The following is a 15,321-nucleotide window of genomic DNA, read 5'->3' on the forward strand; positions in this document are numbered from 1 at the left end:
AGAAAAAAAGTCTTTCAAAATAACTCTGCAAATGTGCCAATTGTGTCGTAATGTAAATAACGAACTGAAACGGATGCTTGAGATTAACTGCTTTGATTACTAATTAATGTGTTTTTCATGCAAATAGTTCCAAAGCTGCCATTCTTGCAGTGACCGATTTCTGCCACAGGATGCCACCATTTCACTAGAAATGGCTTTAAACTGTAGTATTACACAACAGGTGAAAACTGCAATTCAGGACACGTTTTTGGAACAGTTTAATGTTGATTAGCCTGTGCAGTATAAGAGATCCTTTTCAAATGAACATGGTTGATGCTGATGCAGTTTAAAGAGGTTCATATTGCTATCGAGACTCTGTTCATTCAAGTGTTCCAACTATGAAGTCATCAGTTGCAACTTCAAATATTTAGACATAATGTTTAGACAAGTTAATGGTGTCTCAGAATAATCACATTGGAAAAAAAATAGGATCAGACCCCCACATCACTGTAAGTAAGTTCTTAAAGAGGATTAGGAGACCGAACAGCAGGAAAAAAAAAGAGTTGATGTACCATAGTACTTAGAATTAAGAGTAGAAATTGAGGGGTGTGCGTGAGCAGCAAAATTATCCATCACTTCCACATTAGGCACTACTATGAGAAAAATGACTATCCGAAGTATCACCTTTATTAGTACTAAAGAGGAAAGGTTATTAAAAAAATAATTTGCTGATTTCTTTTTTAATAAAAGTTGCTGATAGACATTTTAAAATGCTAATGAATTACAGTCAGTCATTAAAATGAGATGGTTGTAAAGGATGATATGAATGAGAGTAGCTGTACGTTACTACAACTAAAAAAAAAAGTTTGGAGGGTTGTTGGAGCTCTTAGACCACACTGCCCAACTTCAGGACATGAGCTGCACTGTGCTGAGTGCACACATGTATTTTTACTCTGTCTAGAAATACAACTGCATATGTGCAGTAGAACGTGACTGCCCACTTACATTTGGCTCTTATAGATGTGCCCTTCTGCCTCTCTGCAATTATTTGCAAAGAAAGTAATTGTCTGGGTGACTGCTCCCTTGTCCACACCTGGCTATCAGCATATGAGCTATATGACTAAAAGAAACCTAATTTTTCAGCGTTTTCCTGGCTCAGTGGGTGAACATTGCCCTTGTCCTTTCTGTTCTGCAGGCCCGTGTTTATCTGGATGTTCCCTTGAGCACAGGTTTTTCTTCAGTTTCACATACTTGAATCTTGACCAAATGTTGCCAGTTTTTTATTTCTTAAATTCAACTACAAGTTTTCATCCTTGCAGGTGAAAATTTTTATGCTTGCCCTCAGTGCTGCATTGTCCTCCTCTTGCCTCGAGGAAGGCAGCCTTGCCTACTTCTGTCAGTCCAATTAGAGCTGCACAACTTATTTTTCCGGATTGTTGCTTTGTCTGTGCCATTTCTTTCTTTGTGTCTTTCCCATGGTCCCAATATATTAGATAAAACTGCTTGTTGACAGTTAAAAGACTTTCATGGCCTAAGGTCATCCCAGCTTTTTTCCCCTCAGATTTAACAGTGATACAAGTCTTCATTGCCCACTTGTCAAACTGTCAAATAGTTGCATTCATGTTTTCTCCCACACTGCCTATCATGTGCTAGAGTAAGTGCAGTTACCACTAAACTTTCTTCATTTCCTTTCTCTATTCTTATTTTATTTTTTTGCCTTTCCTACAAGTAACAATACAATACTGAACTAAGATAATTTTTTCAAGCTGCATTCCAGTACTGTATTACTGAAGTTTTTTTCTTATCCATCCAATGCTGATACTTAGGCAAAAATCCCCTTTTCCTCATGCTTGTACTGTGCGTACTGAAGATCTCAGTAAGTATATTTACAATATAAATGAAGAGCAGTACATGTAAAAATCAGTGTTGGAATACAGAGTAATATTTCATGGGCTACTGCAGGGTTAAATTTAATACTGGGAGGGGTTGACTGCGTCAATTAAACATTAAATTAGCAAAGTGAAGAATTGAATAATTTAGTGTAGAGAGGGCTGTCTGAAACTTTGGGAAGACATAAGAAAGGTAAATGATTGACACAGAAATAGTGAGATGCTAGCAAAAGAGATATTAACTGCAAGTATTTGAGATTTCTAGAGTATCTCTGGAGGGAGCAGAAAGGCAAAACAGGTCACTTTAATGGAAATGTGTTATGGCCCCTGCTTGGAATGTCTGTTTGTGATTAATTATCTAATTAGCAGCTGGTGTCTAAATTGTAGTTAGATGTCCTGGATATTCTGTGTGAGTAACTGTACCTAGGTTTTGTTACCTAGGTGATTTGGGATGACTTAGCAATTAATGGTCAGGTTTCTAGTGTACTTCAGAAATGGTACTTGCAATGAAGGAGCAGTTAGCCAAACCAGTGTGTTCAAATCTATCCTTGTGTTTGATATCGTACGTTATGAAGCAGTATCCAAATCTGCAACTTGTGAAAGTGTGATCAGCGCTTCTCACAGATGACTTTATTTTTAGTGTTTCCTGAGTAGTCTTATTATCAAGCACCAGTTCTAACCTAGTTGTTACATCATGAGAGAAACAACAGGATCCTGTGCCCCCATGGGCTTCACTGAAGGTACATGAATAAGGACTAAAATGTTTTTTATGTTCCTCTTCTCTATGCTGAATAGTATGATAGTTTACTGGTGTCTGATGAAGCACTGGGCATGGGCAAAATGAGGTTGGCTGCTAGTCCAGAGAGGTTTGAAGTGACTTTCATGTGTGCTCCAGGTTGCTTTAACATTATTTTCTCCCACTCTTTTCTCCTTGAGTATGGACTTGACTTTCTGCTTCTGACAGTCTGTGCTGAGACCATTTGGAAGCTGAGATTTTTATGCAGTCTGTGGCCAGCACATTAGGTGGAGGATGCTGTTGAAAATACATGAGTTGAACAGTTTATGAGTTACAGTGGGTGACCAGCAGGCTTAAAAATGGAATTGAAAGTGGTTGTTTTTGTGACCTGTAGAGGCTTGAGAAAACCTTACGGATTACACTCTCCACCTACAGGCTGGAGACATTAATGATTAATGTCTTAACAGCAGATAAGCTTCTGTCTTGTCAGCCTGCACTGGAAAAGCGGTGAATGAAAGGTTATGGAGGGGATTTGAGTGCTCAGGGTTTCAGTTTGGGTTAAAAAAACCCCAACAAACAAAACAGCGTTTTTCAGATGTACCAAAACTCTTAAGAAATGTGAACCAGGTAAGCAAAATGCATGCACTCCTTTACTGTCCTCTGCACAACCTTCTTGAGAACTAACAAGGTTATGTTTTCACTGAATAACTGCAGCCTGTTGCTAACTTGTTTATACATACGTTACCTCTGGTATCTGTGATGTTCACAAAAGTTTTTTTTTTTTAATAGTTAAAATAGATGTTACATTTTGTTCTGTCACTGAATTATGGGATTTCTGCTTAATTCAAATTCATCTCTACTATGCTGGGCTTCTCAAGGGAGAATATATAGGAACATCAATTCTTATTGAACTGTTCAAGAAAACCCTGTAAGGCAGTGGTTCACCCTTCATGTGAAGTGGACTTGACAGCATTCATTTATAACTAGCTTTGTACTAACATAACAAAATTTTCCCTTTTGTAATGAATTTGGTGTTTTCCTCCTTTGTGGAAAGAAACGGTGGAAGCCACTTAAAGCAAGAACTGTCAGGACTGCTTTGATAGTATAAAGCTGAATAGTGCTAGCTAAATAGGAATAAACTGCTGATTGTACGTAAGTAGTAATTTGGGCCTTATATTCTTAATTTAGCAAGGAGAAAGTGCCTTTCACTGAGATTTAAGCATTTTGTCTGTGATTTTTAGGTCAAGTCAACTGGAAGTGTTTCAGCTAAATACCCTGTGGGAAATTAATGTCTGTAGTGTAATATACATTTCTTAATGTATTAAGAGCTTGTAAAAATCAGACTGCAGTTGTTAGACACTTTGAGTTAATTCTTGAGATGAAGTAACTAGCAGAAATTAATTTAGATGTGACTTAATACTTACGCTGTAATGTTCTATGCACTTCTTTAAAGACATAACTATTATAGTCCCCAAAATGGTAAACTAATTTTCTAACATTGGTCTAATTATTCTGATTGAATAGAGTTATGTAATACAGGTAGAAGTTAGAGTGAGTTATTAGCAATTTTAAATACCAGAGTAATCATGGTAGTGGATGGATGTGTTGTTACATAGTGAAAATAGGACAGAATTAGTTTTTTTAGTTCTGTCGTGGGTTAACCGCAGCAGGCAGCTCAGCAGCACGCAGCTGCTCGCTTACTCCCTGCAGTGGGATGGGGAGAAGAATTGGAAGGGTAAAAGTGCAAAAACTTGTGGGTTTAGACCGTTTAACAGAAAAAGACCGTTTAACAGATGAAGCAAAAGCTACATGCACAAGCAAAGCACAATAAGGAATTCATTCGCCATTTCCCGTCAGCAGGCAGGTGTTCAGCCATTTCCAGGAAATCAGAGCTCCATCACATGTAATGGGCACTTGGGAAGAAGTATGTCATAACTGTGAATGTCCCTCCCTTTCTTTTTCTTTCCCCCAGTTTATATTGCTGAGCACGATGTCATATGGTGTGGGATATCCCTGGGGTCACAGTTGGGGTCAGCTGTTCTGGCTGTGTCCCCTCCCAACTCTGTGTACACCCCCAGCCTGCTCACTGGTGGGGTGGGGTGAGGAGCAGAAAAGGCCTTGGCTCTGTGCAAGCACTGCTCAGCAACAGCTAAAACACCCCTGTGTTACCAACAGTGTTTGGTCACAAATCCAAACCATAGCCCCGTACTAGTTACTATGAAGAAATTTAACTCTTTCCTGGCCAAAGCCAATAATGTGAGTTGGGTATCTGTTATTTTCATCTGAAGTCCTAATATAGGAGTACTTGCTGTAAGTATTGTCTGAACTCATTTGTACGTGACTAGATTTTTAAAATGTTGGAAAGCTTATTCCAAAATTGCTCACTTTTTGAGTTGATTTTTTTGTTGTTGTTAAGGATTTCTTTTCCCACATGAAGGGAAAGATTTTTTTCTGTACAGAAATATCTGGTAATGTGTTAAAATGTTCAATAATAATTAATATTGTTTAAACAGATAACTATACTTGTCAAGCAAAAGCAGCTTTGTTCTTTTTCTATCTTATTTTGACTTGTATATTTCACTTTCCTATTCATTGTCACATTTTCCACAAGCACAACATGTTCTGAGTACAGGTGAGTACTGTAGCAAAATTGTTACGCAGCGTTGTTGAAAAAACCCCCACAACATCTGTGGTCTGCAGTCTGTTTGTGCAGGCAGGCTACTAAAATCTGCATGTCACTACCTATGTGCCACCTCCAAAGAAACAACTCGTTTGTAGTGAAGACCTTTACCTTCTGCTCAGTGCCTGTCATGCTGTGGAGATGTGAGAGGGGTCAGGGATTTACCAAAAGTTAAACAATCCTCTGACAAATCTAATCTATACTCCCTACTGACTCTCAATATGTTAATCAGTAGTAGGAGAGGAACAGAATCGCTGAGGTTGGAAGGCACCTCTGGAGATTGTCTGGTCCAACACCTCTGCTCGAAACAGGGTCAACTAGTATTTACTCAGGGACATGTGTAGTTGGGTTTTGAATCTCTCTGTCGGTGGAGACTCCACAACATCTCTTGGCAACGTGTCCAGGTGTTTGTCTAGCCTTATGGTTTAAAAAAAAACCAAAAACAAAACCAAAGCCTTTTCTTGTGTTTCTTGTATTTCAGTTTGCACCTTTCTTGTGTGTTCACTGAGTATCGCTAAGAGGAGTCTGGCTCTGTCTTCATTAGTCCCCACAACCACCCTTGTATGTCAGATGCTCAAAGCCCTTTGATACTGCGAAGAGATGAGAATCCAAGGTTGAAATGCAAGGACAGGGAGCTGCAGGGAATACTGAACAGCACTCTTTTTACACCTCCCATTGCGCTCCCAGCTCATTTGTTGGGCCAGTGGGCTCTGCCCAGTCATGCTTTGCCTGCAGACGTGATGGGGTGGGAAGAAATTTTAAACTCACAGGAATGGAGATTGTCCTTATGCGTATAAACACCCTCTTATATTTCCCCACCCTACTGTATGGGCCAGGTGTCCCAGAGAAAGGAGGTGATTGACAGGGAGTTCCTGGTACATGCTACAATGGCAGATGGAAAGGTAGATGTGTGGGGAGGGGAGGAGGCAACCAGGACCCTAGCAAATGTTTCTGAAGGAATTGGAAGAGGTAGTACAACGTGATGTACTCTGTGTGCTTGCATACTGGGATTCCTTTTTCACTGTGGAAGGGACACAGGTCAGGCAAACCTGAGAGTTGTCACTGGTGGAGACAGCATATAGTGTTATGTGACCTAGTGTGGCTGATCTAATGTCCATATTTCAATTATTACTCTTGAATTTTAAATAAGAGGGGTCTTTACGCAATGAGTAATACACTTAAGTGGAAAAATCTTTCTATCCATATTGGTAACAGAAAGTACTACTTAAAGAAAAATAAATTATCTTAATTTCTTCTAGGCACTGGAGGATTACCATCATAGAATAGTTTGGGTTGGAATGGATCTTTAAAGGTCATCTCATCCAACCCTGCTGTAGTGAGCAGGGACGTCTTCAAGTAGGTCAGGTTGCTCAGAGACCCATCCAGCCTGGCCTTGAACAATTCCAGGGAGGGGCATCCACAACTTCTCTCAGCAACCAGTTCCACGGTTTTACCACCCTCATTGTGGAAAATGTCTTCCTTGTATCTAGTTGAGACCTATCCTCTTCTAGTTTAAAACCATTACCTCTTGTCCTATTGCTATAGGTCCTGTTAAAAAGTCTGTCACCATCTTTTTTTATAAGCCCCCTTTAAGGACTGGAAGGTTGCAGTAAGGTCTCTCCAGAGCCTTCTCTTCTCCAGGCTGAAAAACCCCATCTCTCTCAGCCTGTCATCACAGGAGAGGTGTTCCATCCCTCTGATCATTTTTGTGGCCCTCCTTTAACGGGTCCATGTCTTTCCTGTGCTGAGGGCTTGAGAGCTGGATGCGGGATTCGCGGTGGGGTCTCACCAAAACGCAGTAGAGGTCCAGAATCTCCTCCCTCGACCTGCTGGCTTCTTTGGATGCAGGCCAGGATACGGTTGGCCATCTGGGCTGTGAGTGCCCATTGCCAGCTCATGTCTAGCTTTTCACTTACCAGTACCCCCAAGTCCTTCTCGGCAGGGCTGCTCTCAACCCCTTCAACCCTCAGCCTGTATTGATTGTATTGTTGTGTTGCCTCAACCCAGGTGCAGGATCTTGCACTTGCCTTGTTGAACCCTCACAAGGTTCACATGGGTCCATTCCTCGAGCTTGTCCAGGTCCCTCTGGGTGGCATCTCATCCCTCAGACGTGTCAACTGGAAACTTGCTGAGGATGTGCTTGATCCCACTGTCTGTGTCATCGACGAACATATTGAACAGAACTGGTCCAAATACGGACCCCTGAGAGACACCACTGTTATCACGTCTTTTATCCTGGGAGATGTCCTTAGCACTGGCAGTATTTTTGCAGCCACAATATATCTTCTCAGGTTAGCATACGGAAGTAATACATACAAAAGGAAAACAAAAATCACTAGGTGACTTCTCTAAGGGAGACAGTTAATGAAGAACTAATTCACTGAAGCTGAAATTTATGACTAGTGAATCAAATTAAACAGTGTCTTGGGTCTTTCATCATGTAGGTCAGAGGATTCACAGGGAGTTTGCACTCACTTTATTTTATGAAAATAAAAATTTAAAATCGCCCTGGTTTTGTTTGACGGGTGACTAATTTAGCTCCTGTCCTTTCTTGTGCACATCATTTCCTGCTGTGTAGGTTCCTCAAACAGTGTGACTGAGAATGGTCTTGTGGTGACAGTTCTGTAATGCTTTCCTGTAAGGTGCTTATTTGTAGTCTTTTTTTTATGTGAGAATAAACTCAGAGTAAATACAGTATTTTTTCCCTCAGGCTATAGCAATTCAGGGTAGGGTGCTTCTTTTTATCAACGGGATCAAAGGCCTGGAAGAAGGTAATGGAGTGAGAAATGGAAATGCTGTTGGGTCACTTGTTTGGTCATTATATTTGTAGTCCTTCCTATCTTGCCATTGTGTTGCTGGTGGCAATGGTAGGTGAACCCTGGGTTAAGGCTACGGCTGGAAAACTAGCTGGAGACGACAAAAGCTTGCTATTTAGAACAAGAGCGTTTCCTTATGTAGACAAGTGCATGCTAGCCCATTAAAAACTCAGGATCACATTTTGCATTCTATATTACTGATTGATATATGGAAATTAGGTTTGAGAATACTTGTCTAGGTTAATTCACCTTTTAGCAGAGGAAGAAGCAAAAATACATTATTCAGGAAAGGAATGAGATGTTAAAACACTTTTTGTTGCCTCAGATAATTTTCTGTATTCATAGTATTCATTCAGTAAAACTAATAAAATTAATTGAAATGACATAGGCTTGGTGAATAGCTTAATAACTTCCCTTTAAATTTTCATAACTCATTGAATAGGTTTTTTCATTAAAAAAACACACACAACCACCAAAGAACACAAGCCTTTCTGAAATTAACACTTTAAATTCAGGACAGGATTGTGTATTTTTGTATTTGAATTCTCGATAAAGAAACAAATGTTTTGCTTTTTTGTGCTTAGAGAAGATTTTTTGATTTCTTTGAAGAATATTGGTATCAGATAATTGTCTAGGAGTTAGTTACATAAACAGTCTGGACAGCTGTTATGATTTGGAGCTAATTGGCAGTCAGAAGAACATTGGTACTTGAGAAAGAGCAGTTAGTTATAGCTAGAGCAATTCATTGCATGACAGTTACTTAAAATGCAGTGTTTGATACCAAAGAAAACCTGGGGAGTTAAAATGTTTAGTAACAGCCTGCTTCAGGATCTTGAACATCTGCAATGGGAAGGGGAGTTTTAATCAATCCAAGGCTAATGGAAGATTGTTCACCAAAGTTTATTTCTGTTGATCAGACAGATATCTTGGACAAAAAAAAAAAAAAAGGGCTTCAGTTTTTCTTACTTAATTGTTTTTTATTCATATGCATGTTTTAAGTTACTCCCACATGCCCACCATGTTATGTCTGATCCTCTAAAACAGGCAGCACTGTAGCAGAACTCGCGTTGTCTTCCAAAAATGATTCCTACAAGATTCTTTACTGGATAACTTTTTGTCATACAAAGGAAATGAGGTTAGTTTTGACTGCTCCAAGAATCAGAAGTTTGCATTTGCATGAGAAGGTCTCCTGTATTTGATAAAGTAAAACCCACCAGTTTTGACTTAGTTACTCTAACCTGAAATGATCATATTTTAAGTGTTTGTAATATATTTTGAAGAAATTATCTGAAAATAAGCATTGTGAAACCTGTGTTCTGCGAAGTATAAAGAGTAAATAGTGGGAGGGAACACTTAGTTAAATGAAATTCTCTTTATAAATCTGCAGACTTGGCAGACACTTATCCTGGCAGACTTTTGTCTTTACAAACTTGCCAGCTTTTGGAATCTGGCTCCTTACTGGAGTGGAGGAAGTGAAAGTGGAGAAAGTGAGGACCTGATCCAGAGAGGAGTGAGGAGGATAAAGATATGTTAGGACTTGCTGGAGGATGGGCTATGTTCCCATTAGAAAATGGGGAAGGTTATGAAATGCTGATGATAAGATAGGAAGGGTTGAGGGTAAGAAAACTGGGATTAAGTGTGGGGTGGGGTTCACTGCAGGGAATGTGGAAAAGGAAGCAATGAAGCATGGGGAGGGAAAGAAATTTAGAGGAAATTTGGGGCCAGTGGAGCTTGGAGAGTTAAGAGGATGGGAATCAGGTCAGTGGAAGCTGCTGGAGAGGAGGGAGAGGCTTTCTATATTGTTGTAAATCAGGCAGGAATTGAGGGAGAAGCTGGGAACTAAACAGGTCGAGAGCTGACAGAACTGGTTGCTGAGAAAAATTGGTAACCTTTCTGTTACCTGAAAAATTGAAATCCGGCACTTAGTCTTATTTTCTATGAATATTCCCTCTAAGGGACATTGTTCGGAGGAAAATAAGCCTGTAAAATATGCATTGTTGGCAACAACCTGTCAGACATTTCAGCTGTAAGAGGGAAGTAATGCAATTTTCCTGCTTGTAAGTGTGGCAGTGTGCACAGTAGTATAAGTCTTTTTGAATATTCATTAGTCACATTTTAACAGAGTTTTTCCTCCAGATGAGAATAAGTTGTCATTTTTGTCTTTACTCTTTAAGGACAGATGTGACATGGAAAGCAATTTGATCTTGTTATCAAAGCTATACCTTTTCTTTTGAAACACTTTACCTTCTCTGAGCCTGTAAAAGGACAAAGTAAAAAAGGAAAAGGAATATTTTTGCATCTTGATTCATAGAGATTTATGCCTGTAACTTCCATTCATGTTAACTCTGATCAAAGTTAAATCACAGGGTATCCCCAGCACTGACATTTTCCCTAATTTCTTAATTCAAATCTTTATACAAGATAAAACCTTTTTGATGTGACAATTATGAGCTCTTTTTGCAATAGATCACAATATTTCTTTTTATGTATCTTTTTTCTCCTTTCACCTGGTATTCACCAGGTGCAGCTGTTTTCACAGCTGTTGTTTAGACTTCACCTTTGTGTTCCTTAGTTTGCAGGCATATAACATGGGAAATATTTTTTTTCTTTATTGTGTGATTAGGGCTTATGTGATGAATTGTTTCCTTAGATGCTTTGGCATTCTTCAGGGCAATATCTAAAAAGATAAATGTGACATAGTAAAATGGATTTATGAACAGTTTCAGAACAAGACTGAGGCTGTATTAAGTGGATTTAGACAGAGAGGGGGGAAAAAAAAGGCAGTCAAGAGAGACCACAAACTGTTTTATGGACAGAATTGTATCCAGGAGAGCATATAACTGCAGATAGAAAAGTAAGCTTCTGAAATGAATGCTGTGTGTCTAATGTGTTGATATTTCTAAGGGAATTATGAAAAGAGGTGGTGTCACCTGTTTGTTCATACTGTACTTTTACTGTTTTAACTCTATGCTTCAGAGCTTCTGCTGTTCAGAAAATTATGTGATCAAAAATAACCAAGCAACATCTGGATCGATTGACTCTGGTTTGATTAATGGTAGTCATGGCACCATGCTGTAGGGAGTGATATGGGCATAGGGGAATGGCTAATTGGGGGTGGCAAGCAGAGAAAACATCTTTTTTTTTTTTTGCATCACTGTTACCTTAAAGTGCATGTTAAACTACAGCCTTGTGCTGGAGATTAGAGACTGGCTGCTGCTGGTGATGTGATATTGGGTGGGTCTTATAGGGAGAGTTGATCACAGTGGGAAAATTTGTATGTTTTTTAAACAAACAAGAATCATCATTAGTGATTGAGAACTACCTCTGTTTCAGAGACAAGCTGTCAAGCTATTCATACTACTTTTCAGGTTTATAAGAGCAGAAGTTAATTCCTCAAAACAGTTCAGTTTAGTAACAAGATATGATCAGAACTGGTACACTTACATGAAATAGTGTTCCTGAGTCCCTGTGAATGTGCAAATTAATAAATATGCATACATTTTGATTTATCTTGGTATTTCTAAAGTAAGAAAGTAATGGAGAAGTTAAATGTCCTTTTTAATTTTCTGTGCCCAAATGATGCAAAATCAGTAGTAAAATAACCCCTTGAGATGTGAGTAGTGACCTACAGAGTTTATTTGAGCAAATGAAATCTTCAGAATAGACAGAATTATGATGGGAGTTTGTGGATGTCAGATCCTTCATTGCCTGTATTAGGCACTGATAAGAAGAGACATTGAATCTCAGCATGTTGGTGCCTTTGTGAGGTTTTTATTTCAGAGATACAGATACATTAATAAAAATCTTGAACTTAAGTGAAAGGAATAGTCAGCCATTCAGCCATACATAGTTCATGAATCACAGCAGTTCTTGTTTTAATAACTTGAGCTGGGAAATTGGATGCCAAACTATTCTGAACTCGATGCTTTAAGTGGACTCAGCTGCCTACTAGAAGGACCTATAAGTGGAAGAGAATAGAACTGAAGCAGGGATGCTATGCTTACTAACACAAGAAAGAAGGGCACTATTAATGCATGGTTTTGCTCTTGGATAGCATTCACCCTTCTATACAGTCTGCATAACAAAGGCAGTTGTGGCATTATTAATTGGTGTGAAGTGAAACACTGATTTCTTGAGGCATATTTATTGCTACACTTTAGGAGGTCTGTAAGGTCTGTTAAAGAGAGAAGTTCAAAGATATTTGTTGTTGTTCAACATTTATTTAAAAAAAAATTCTATGCAGTGGGGTGTGTGATAAAAGGTTTTAGCATCCTCTGTTCTCCCTGTTATGCATATTTCAGTTTGTTTAATGAAACTCTGCTTTTTGGAGCTAACACACGAAGCTGCCAAACTAAATTGTTCATGAGCCTGGTGGTTGTTGTCGTGAGGAAAGAGAAGCCAATGATCCTACGCGTAAGTGAAAACTTTTTCATGATTGGGTGCTTTAATCATTATTGCATGTTTTAATAGTTGGTGAACAAACTCATCACTCTTTATTCTGGCTCTATGTTGTGACGGCAAACAGTATTTGTTTACCAAAAATACAACAAACACTACAGATTCTGTTGATTGTTCAAGCTTAGAATTGTTTGGCAAATAACAAAGAAAATTTCTGGTTTTATTCATTCTACATATCTCAAAGGTAGAAAGATGCAGCTTCAGGCAACATTTTTGTTTAGATATACTGCAATTTATTTTCATATTCAAGGTGAGCAGAAAGGATTAGGAAATCCTAATGTGAATTAGAATTTCATTTCAGACCTGGCTTCCCTTTTGATACGCTATTGCTACATACAGGGTTTGCACACTGGTGTTAGAAAAGCCACGTGCTAATAGGTATTTGTAGGGAATGGTCATATTTTGAAGTTCAAACAGTATGTAAAGGAAGACTGAAATCATAAAAGTTTTAACTCTTATGGGTGGCCTCAAAATAATGATGAACTTGAATAGGACTATGTACATAACGATATTCCCGAGTATAAATTGAAAGGATACACATCTATGAATAGAAGGAAAAATTATCTATTATTGCCTGAGATAGCTTCTATTTTAGCTTTTTTTTTCTTGGACAAACTGTTGGAAATTATTTTTACTAACAATATTTCTAGAGCAAAACCAGACTATTTTGTTCTTTCCTGTACTTGTGTTTACTAAGGTAAGAGGTAGTGCTGTGTCCAAGCAGAAGGCAAGTGTCAATGCGTGTGGTTTGACAAAACTTCAGAAATGGTAGAGTCACAGAGTAGAGAAGAACAGAGCATTTGCTCATGTGTATACAAGAGGTAATACCAAACAAGTTCATGGTACATATGTAGCCATAGGTTTCAACAGAAAAAAAGATTAATGGATGTCTAGAGTTAGGAAGGACCGTTGGATCCTCTGGCTATGCCTTTTGTATAGGACATGCTATAAAACCCTACCAGTTACCTCTAGGTCAAGGACAATGTGTAGTATGGGAGTAAAGATATTATAAGTATGAAGAGATGGAACAGCTGTGCTTTCATTTGCTAGGTTATTCCAAAGGTGTGTTTTAGTGTTTTTTCAAATAACTATTTGAAAAAGCATGCCTAATTCCTGAATTAATTGTAACTGTGTTTTTACTTCCAGCCATTAGGCCTCAGTTTGTCTTCCGTACCTAGAATTAAGGGCATCTTTTAGTACCTGGCATTTTTCTGTCCATTAAACAAAGTTACCTTCTTGGGCTTTTCTTCTTTTCAGTTGAACAGATTGAGGTCTTAAAATATTCTGCAAGGTAAGATATGTAGAGACATTTTATTGGTTTTACGGCTTTTTACTTGGCTGTATGAAATCTTTTTTGAGGGAGGGTGGGTTAAGCAAAAGTAAAGAAACAATCTGTTTCGCTGTAACAAAATAATAATAATAAATATTACCTTATCAAGCATTTGTAAAAATAACTGTTAGACAAAAATCACCATCTCATTGCTGTCTTGGATGTACAGTTGATAGCTACAATAGCAGTGAATACTTTAATTCTGCAGTGTAAAATACACTGCACCTCTCAAGAAGATGAATTCTGTGCTGCAAAGTATATTGACTTCACCTAGACGTTACTCACGCAAATGATACGAACATTAAGTCCCTCGTAAAGCCTTTAGATGAGTGAAGAGAATTGCTCTTTCTAAATTTGTGCATAGTTGGCAATTTTCCATTGTGCTGTTTCCTGTGAAGCCGATGCAACTATTTATGCATTAAAGAAAACAAAGCGCCACCAGCAGCACACATTTCATGTTATCAGTTGTATTCACTGAAGTAGAAGTCCTGTTGTAGCTCAGTGGGATGACCTATGAAATTAATCCAGTGTGTTATGGGAAATAATTGACTTCAGATTTTCTTTGTTGAAGCTCTTCTGCTATTCTTAATGGTTTTTATTTGTCTGAGGGCTACATGTATATTTTCTGGAAGGGCTGCTGATCATAACTGCCTGTCTGTCAGCCTTTAAATGAATATTCTTCATTAATTAATCTATCATCCACTTGGGTTGAATTCCACAGACCTTGTGAAGAGGTATTTATTCTTGTCAAAAGATGTGCTGCACCACAGTTCAAAAAGATGCGAGCAGTACAGGTAATATATTTTATTAGTCTAATTGAAATAGAGGAAAAAATAAACCATCTTTTGGCGCACAAATCTTTTTCAGGGCCTGTTCCTCAGGTAATAAGTAATTATCCTGGAAGAAGTGTTTGTATCCAAGGAACACATCTGTTTTTCTAGCTATAAAATTGGTCCAGTAAAAGATATTATTTCTTCTAATAAACCTTGTCTCTCCTAGATCTTTAGTCAGTCATGGTTGTAACAATTCTACTAATGTAGTTTTTCAGCAGCTCCTGGTTTCTCATCTCCCTGCTTTTATGTGCCTTCAGCTGACACAAGCAGAATGTAAGCTATCTATTTTTCACACATATAAAAATCTGGAAAAGCAGTACTACATCAGAAAAATTAAAAATATACCTGGTTAATCAACTTTTTAATACAGCTGCTTTTTACAAAGATGATGCTATTGCTCATCTCCTGCTGCAGCTATTCACTGCAAACTCCTATTTCTTCATATTTATTTTGTTGATTTAAAAAAAAGGAAATTTCTCAATTTGGCAGTTTTTGTAGTTTACAGTTTTAGGTGAAAGCTGCCAAGCTTTATTAGGGGGCTAAGCTCACAAGGCGGGTACTTATGGCGTTTCCACACGTTTGTCATGTTATTTTCCCTAC

General features: G+C 38.4%; 1 protein-coding gene across 1 annotated transcript in view; it reads left to right on the top strand.

Annotated features, from left to right (window-relative positions):
• Positions 1–15,321, top strand: part of CCSER1 (coiled-coil serine-rich protein 1) — a gene marked incomplete at its 3' end in the record, with an annotated part of 23,275 nt that overhangs the window by 7,666 nt on the left and 288 nt on the right. The window contains exon 3 of the mRNA XM_010289872.1: positions 7,292–7,575. Coding sequence (XP_010288174.1) covers positions 7,292–7,575 — 284 coding nt within the window. The remainder of the gene's footprint in view (positions 1–7,291; positions 7,576–15,321) is intronic.

The sequence above is a fragment of the Phaethon lepturus genome, unplaced genomic scaffold, assembly GCF_000687285.1.
Source record: "Phaethon lepturus isolate BGI_N335 unplaced genomic scaffold, ASM68728v1 scaffold4226, whole genome shotgun sequence".
NCBI lineage: Eukaryota > Metazoa > Chordata > Aves > Phaethontiformes > Phaethontidae > Phaethon > Phaethon lepturus.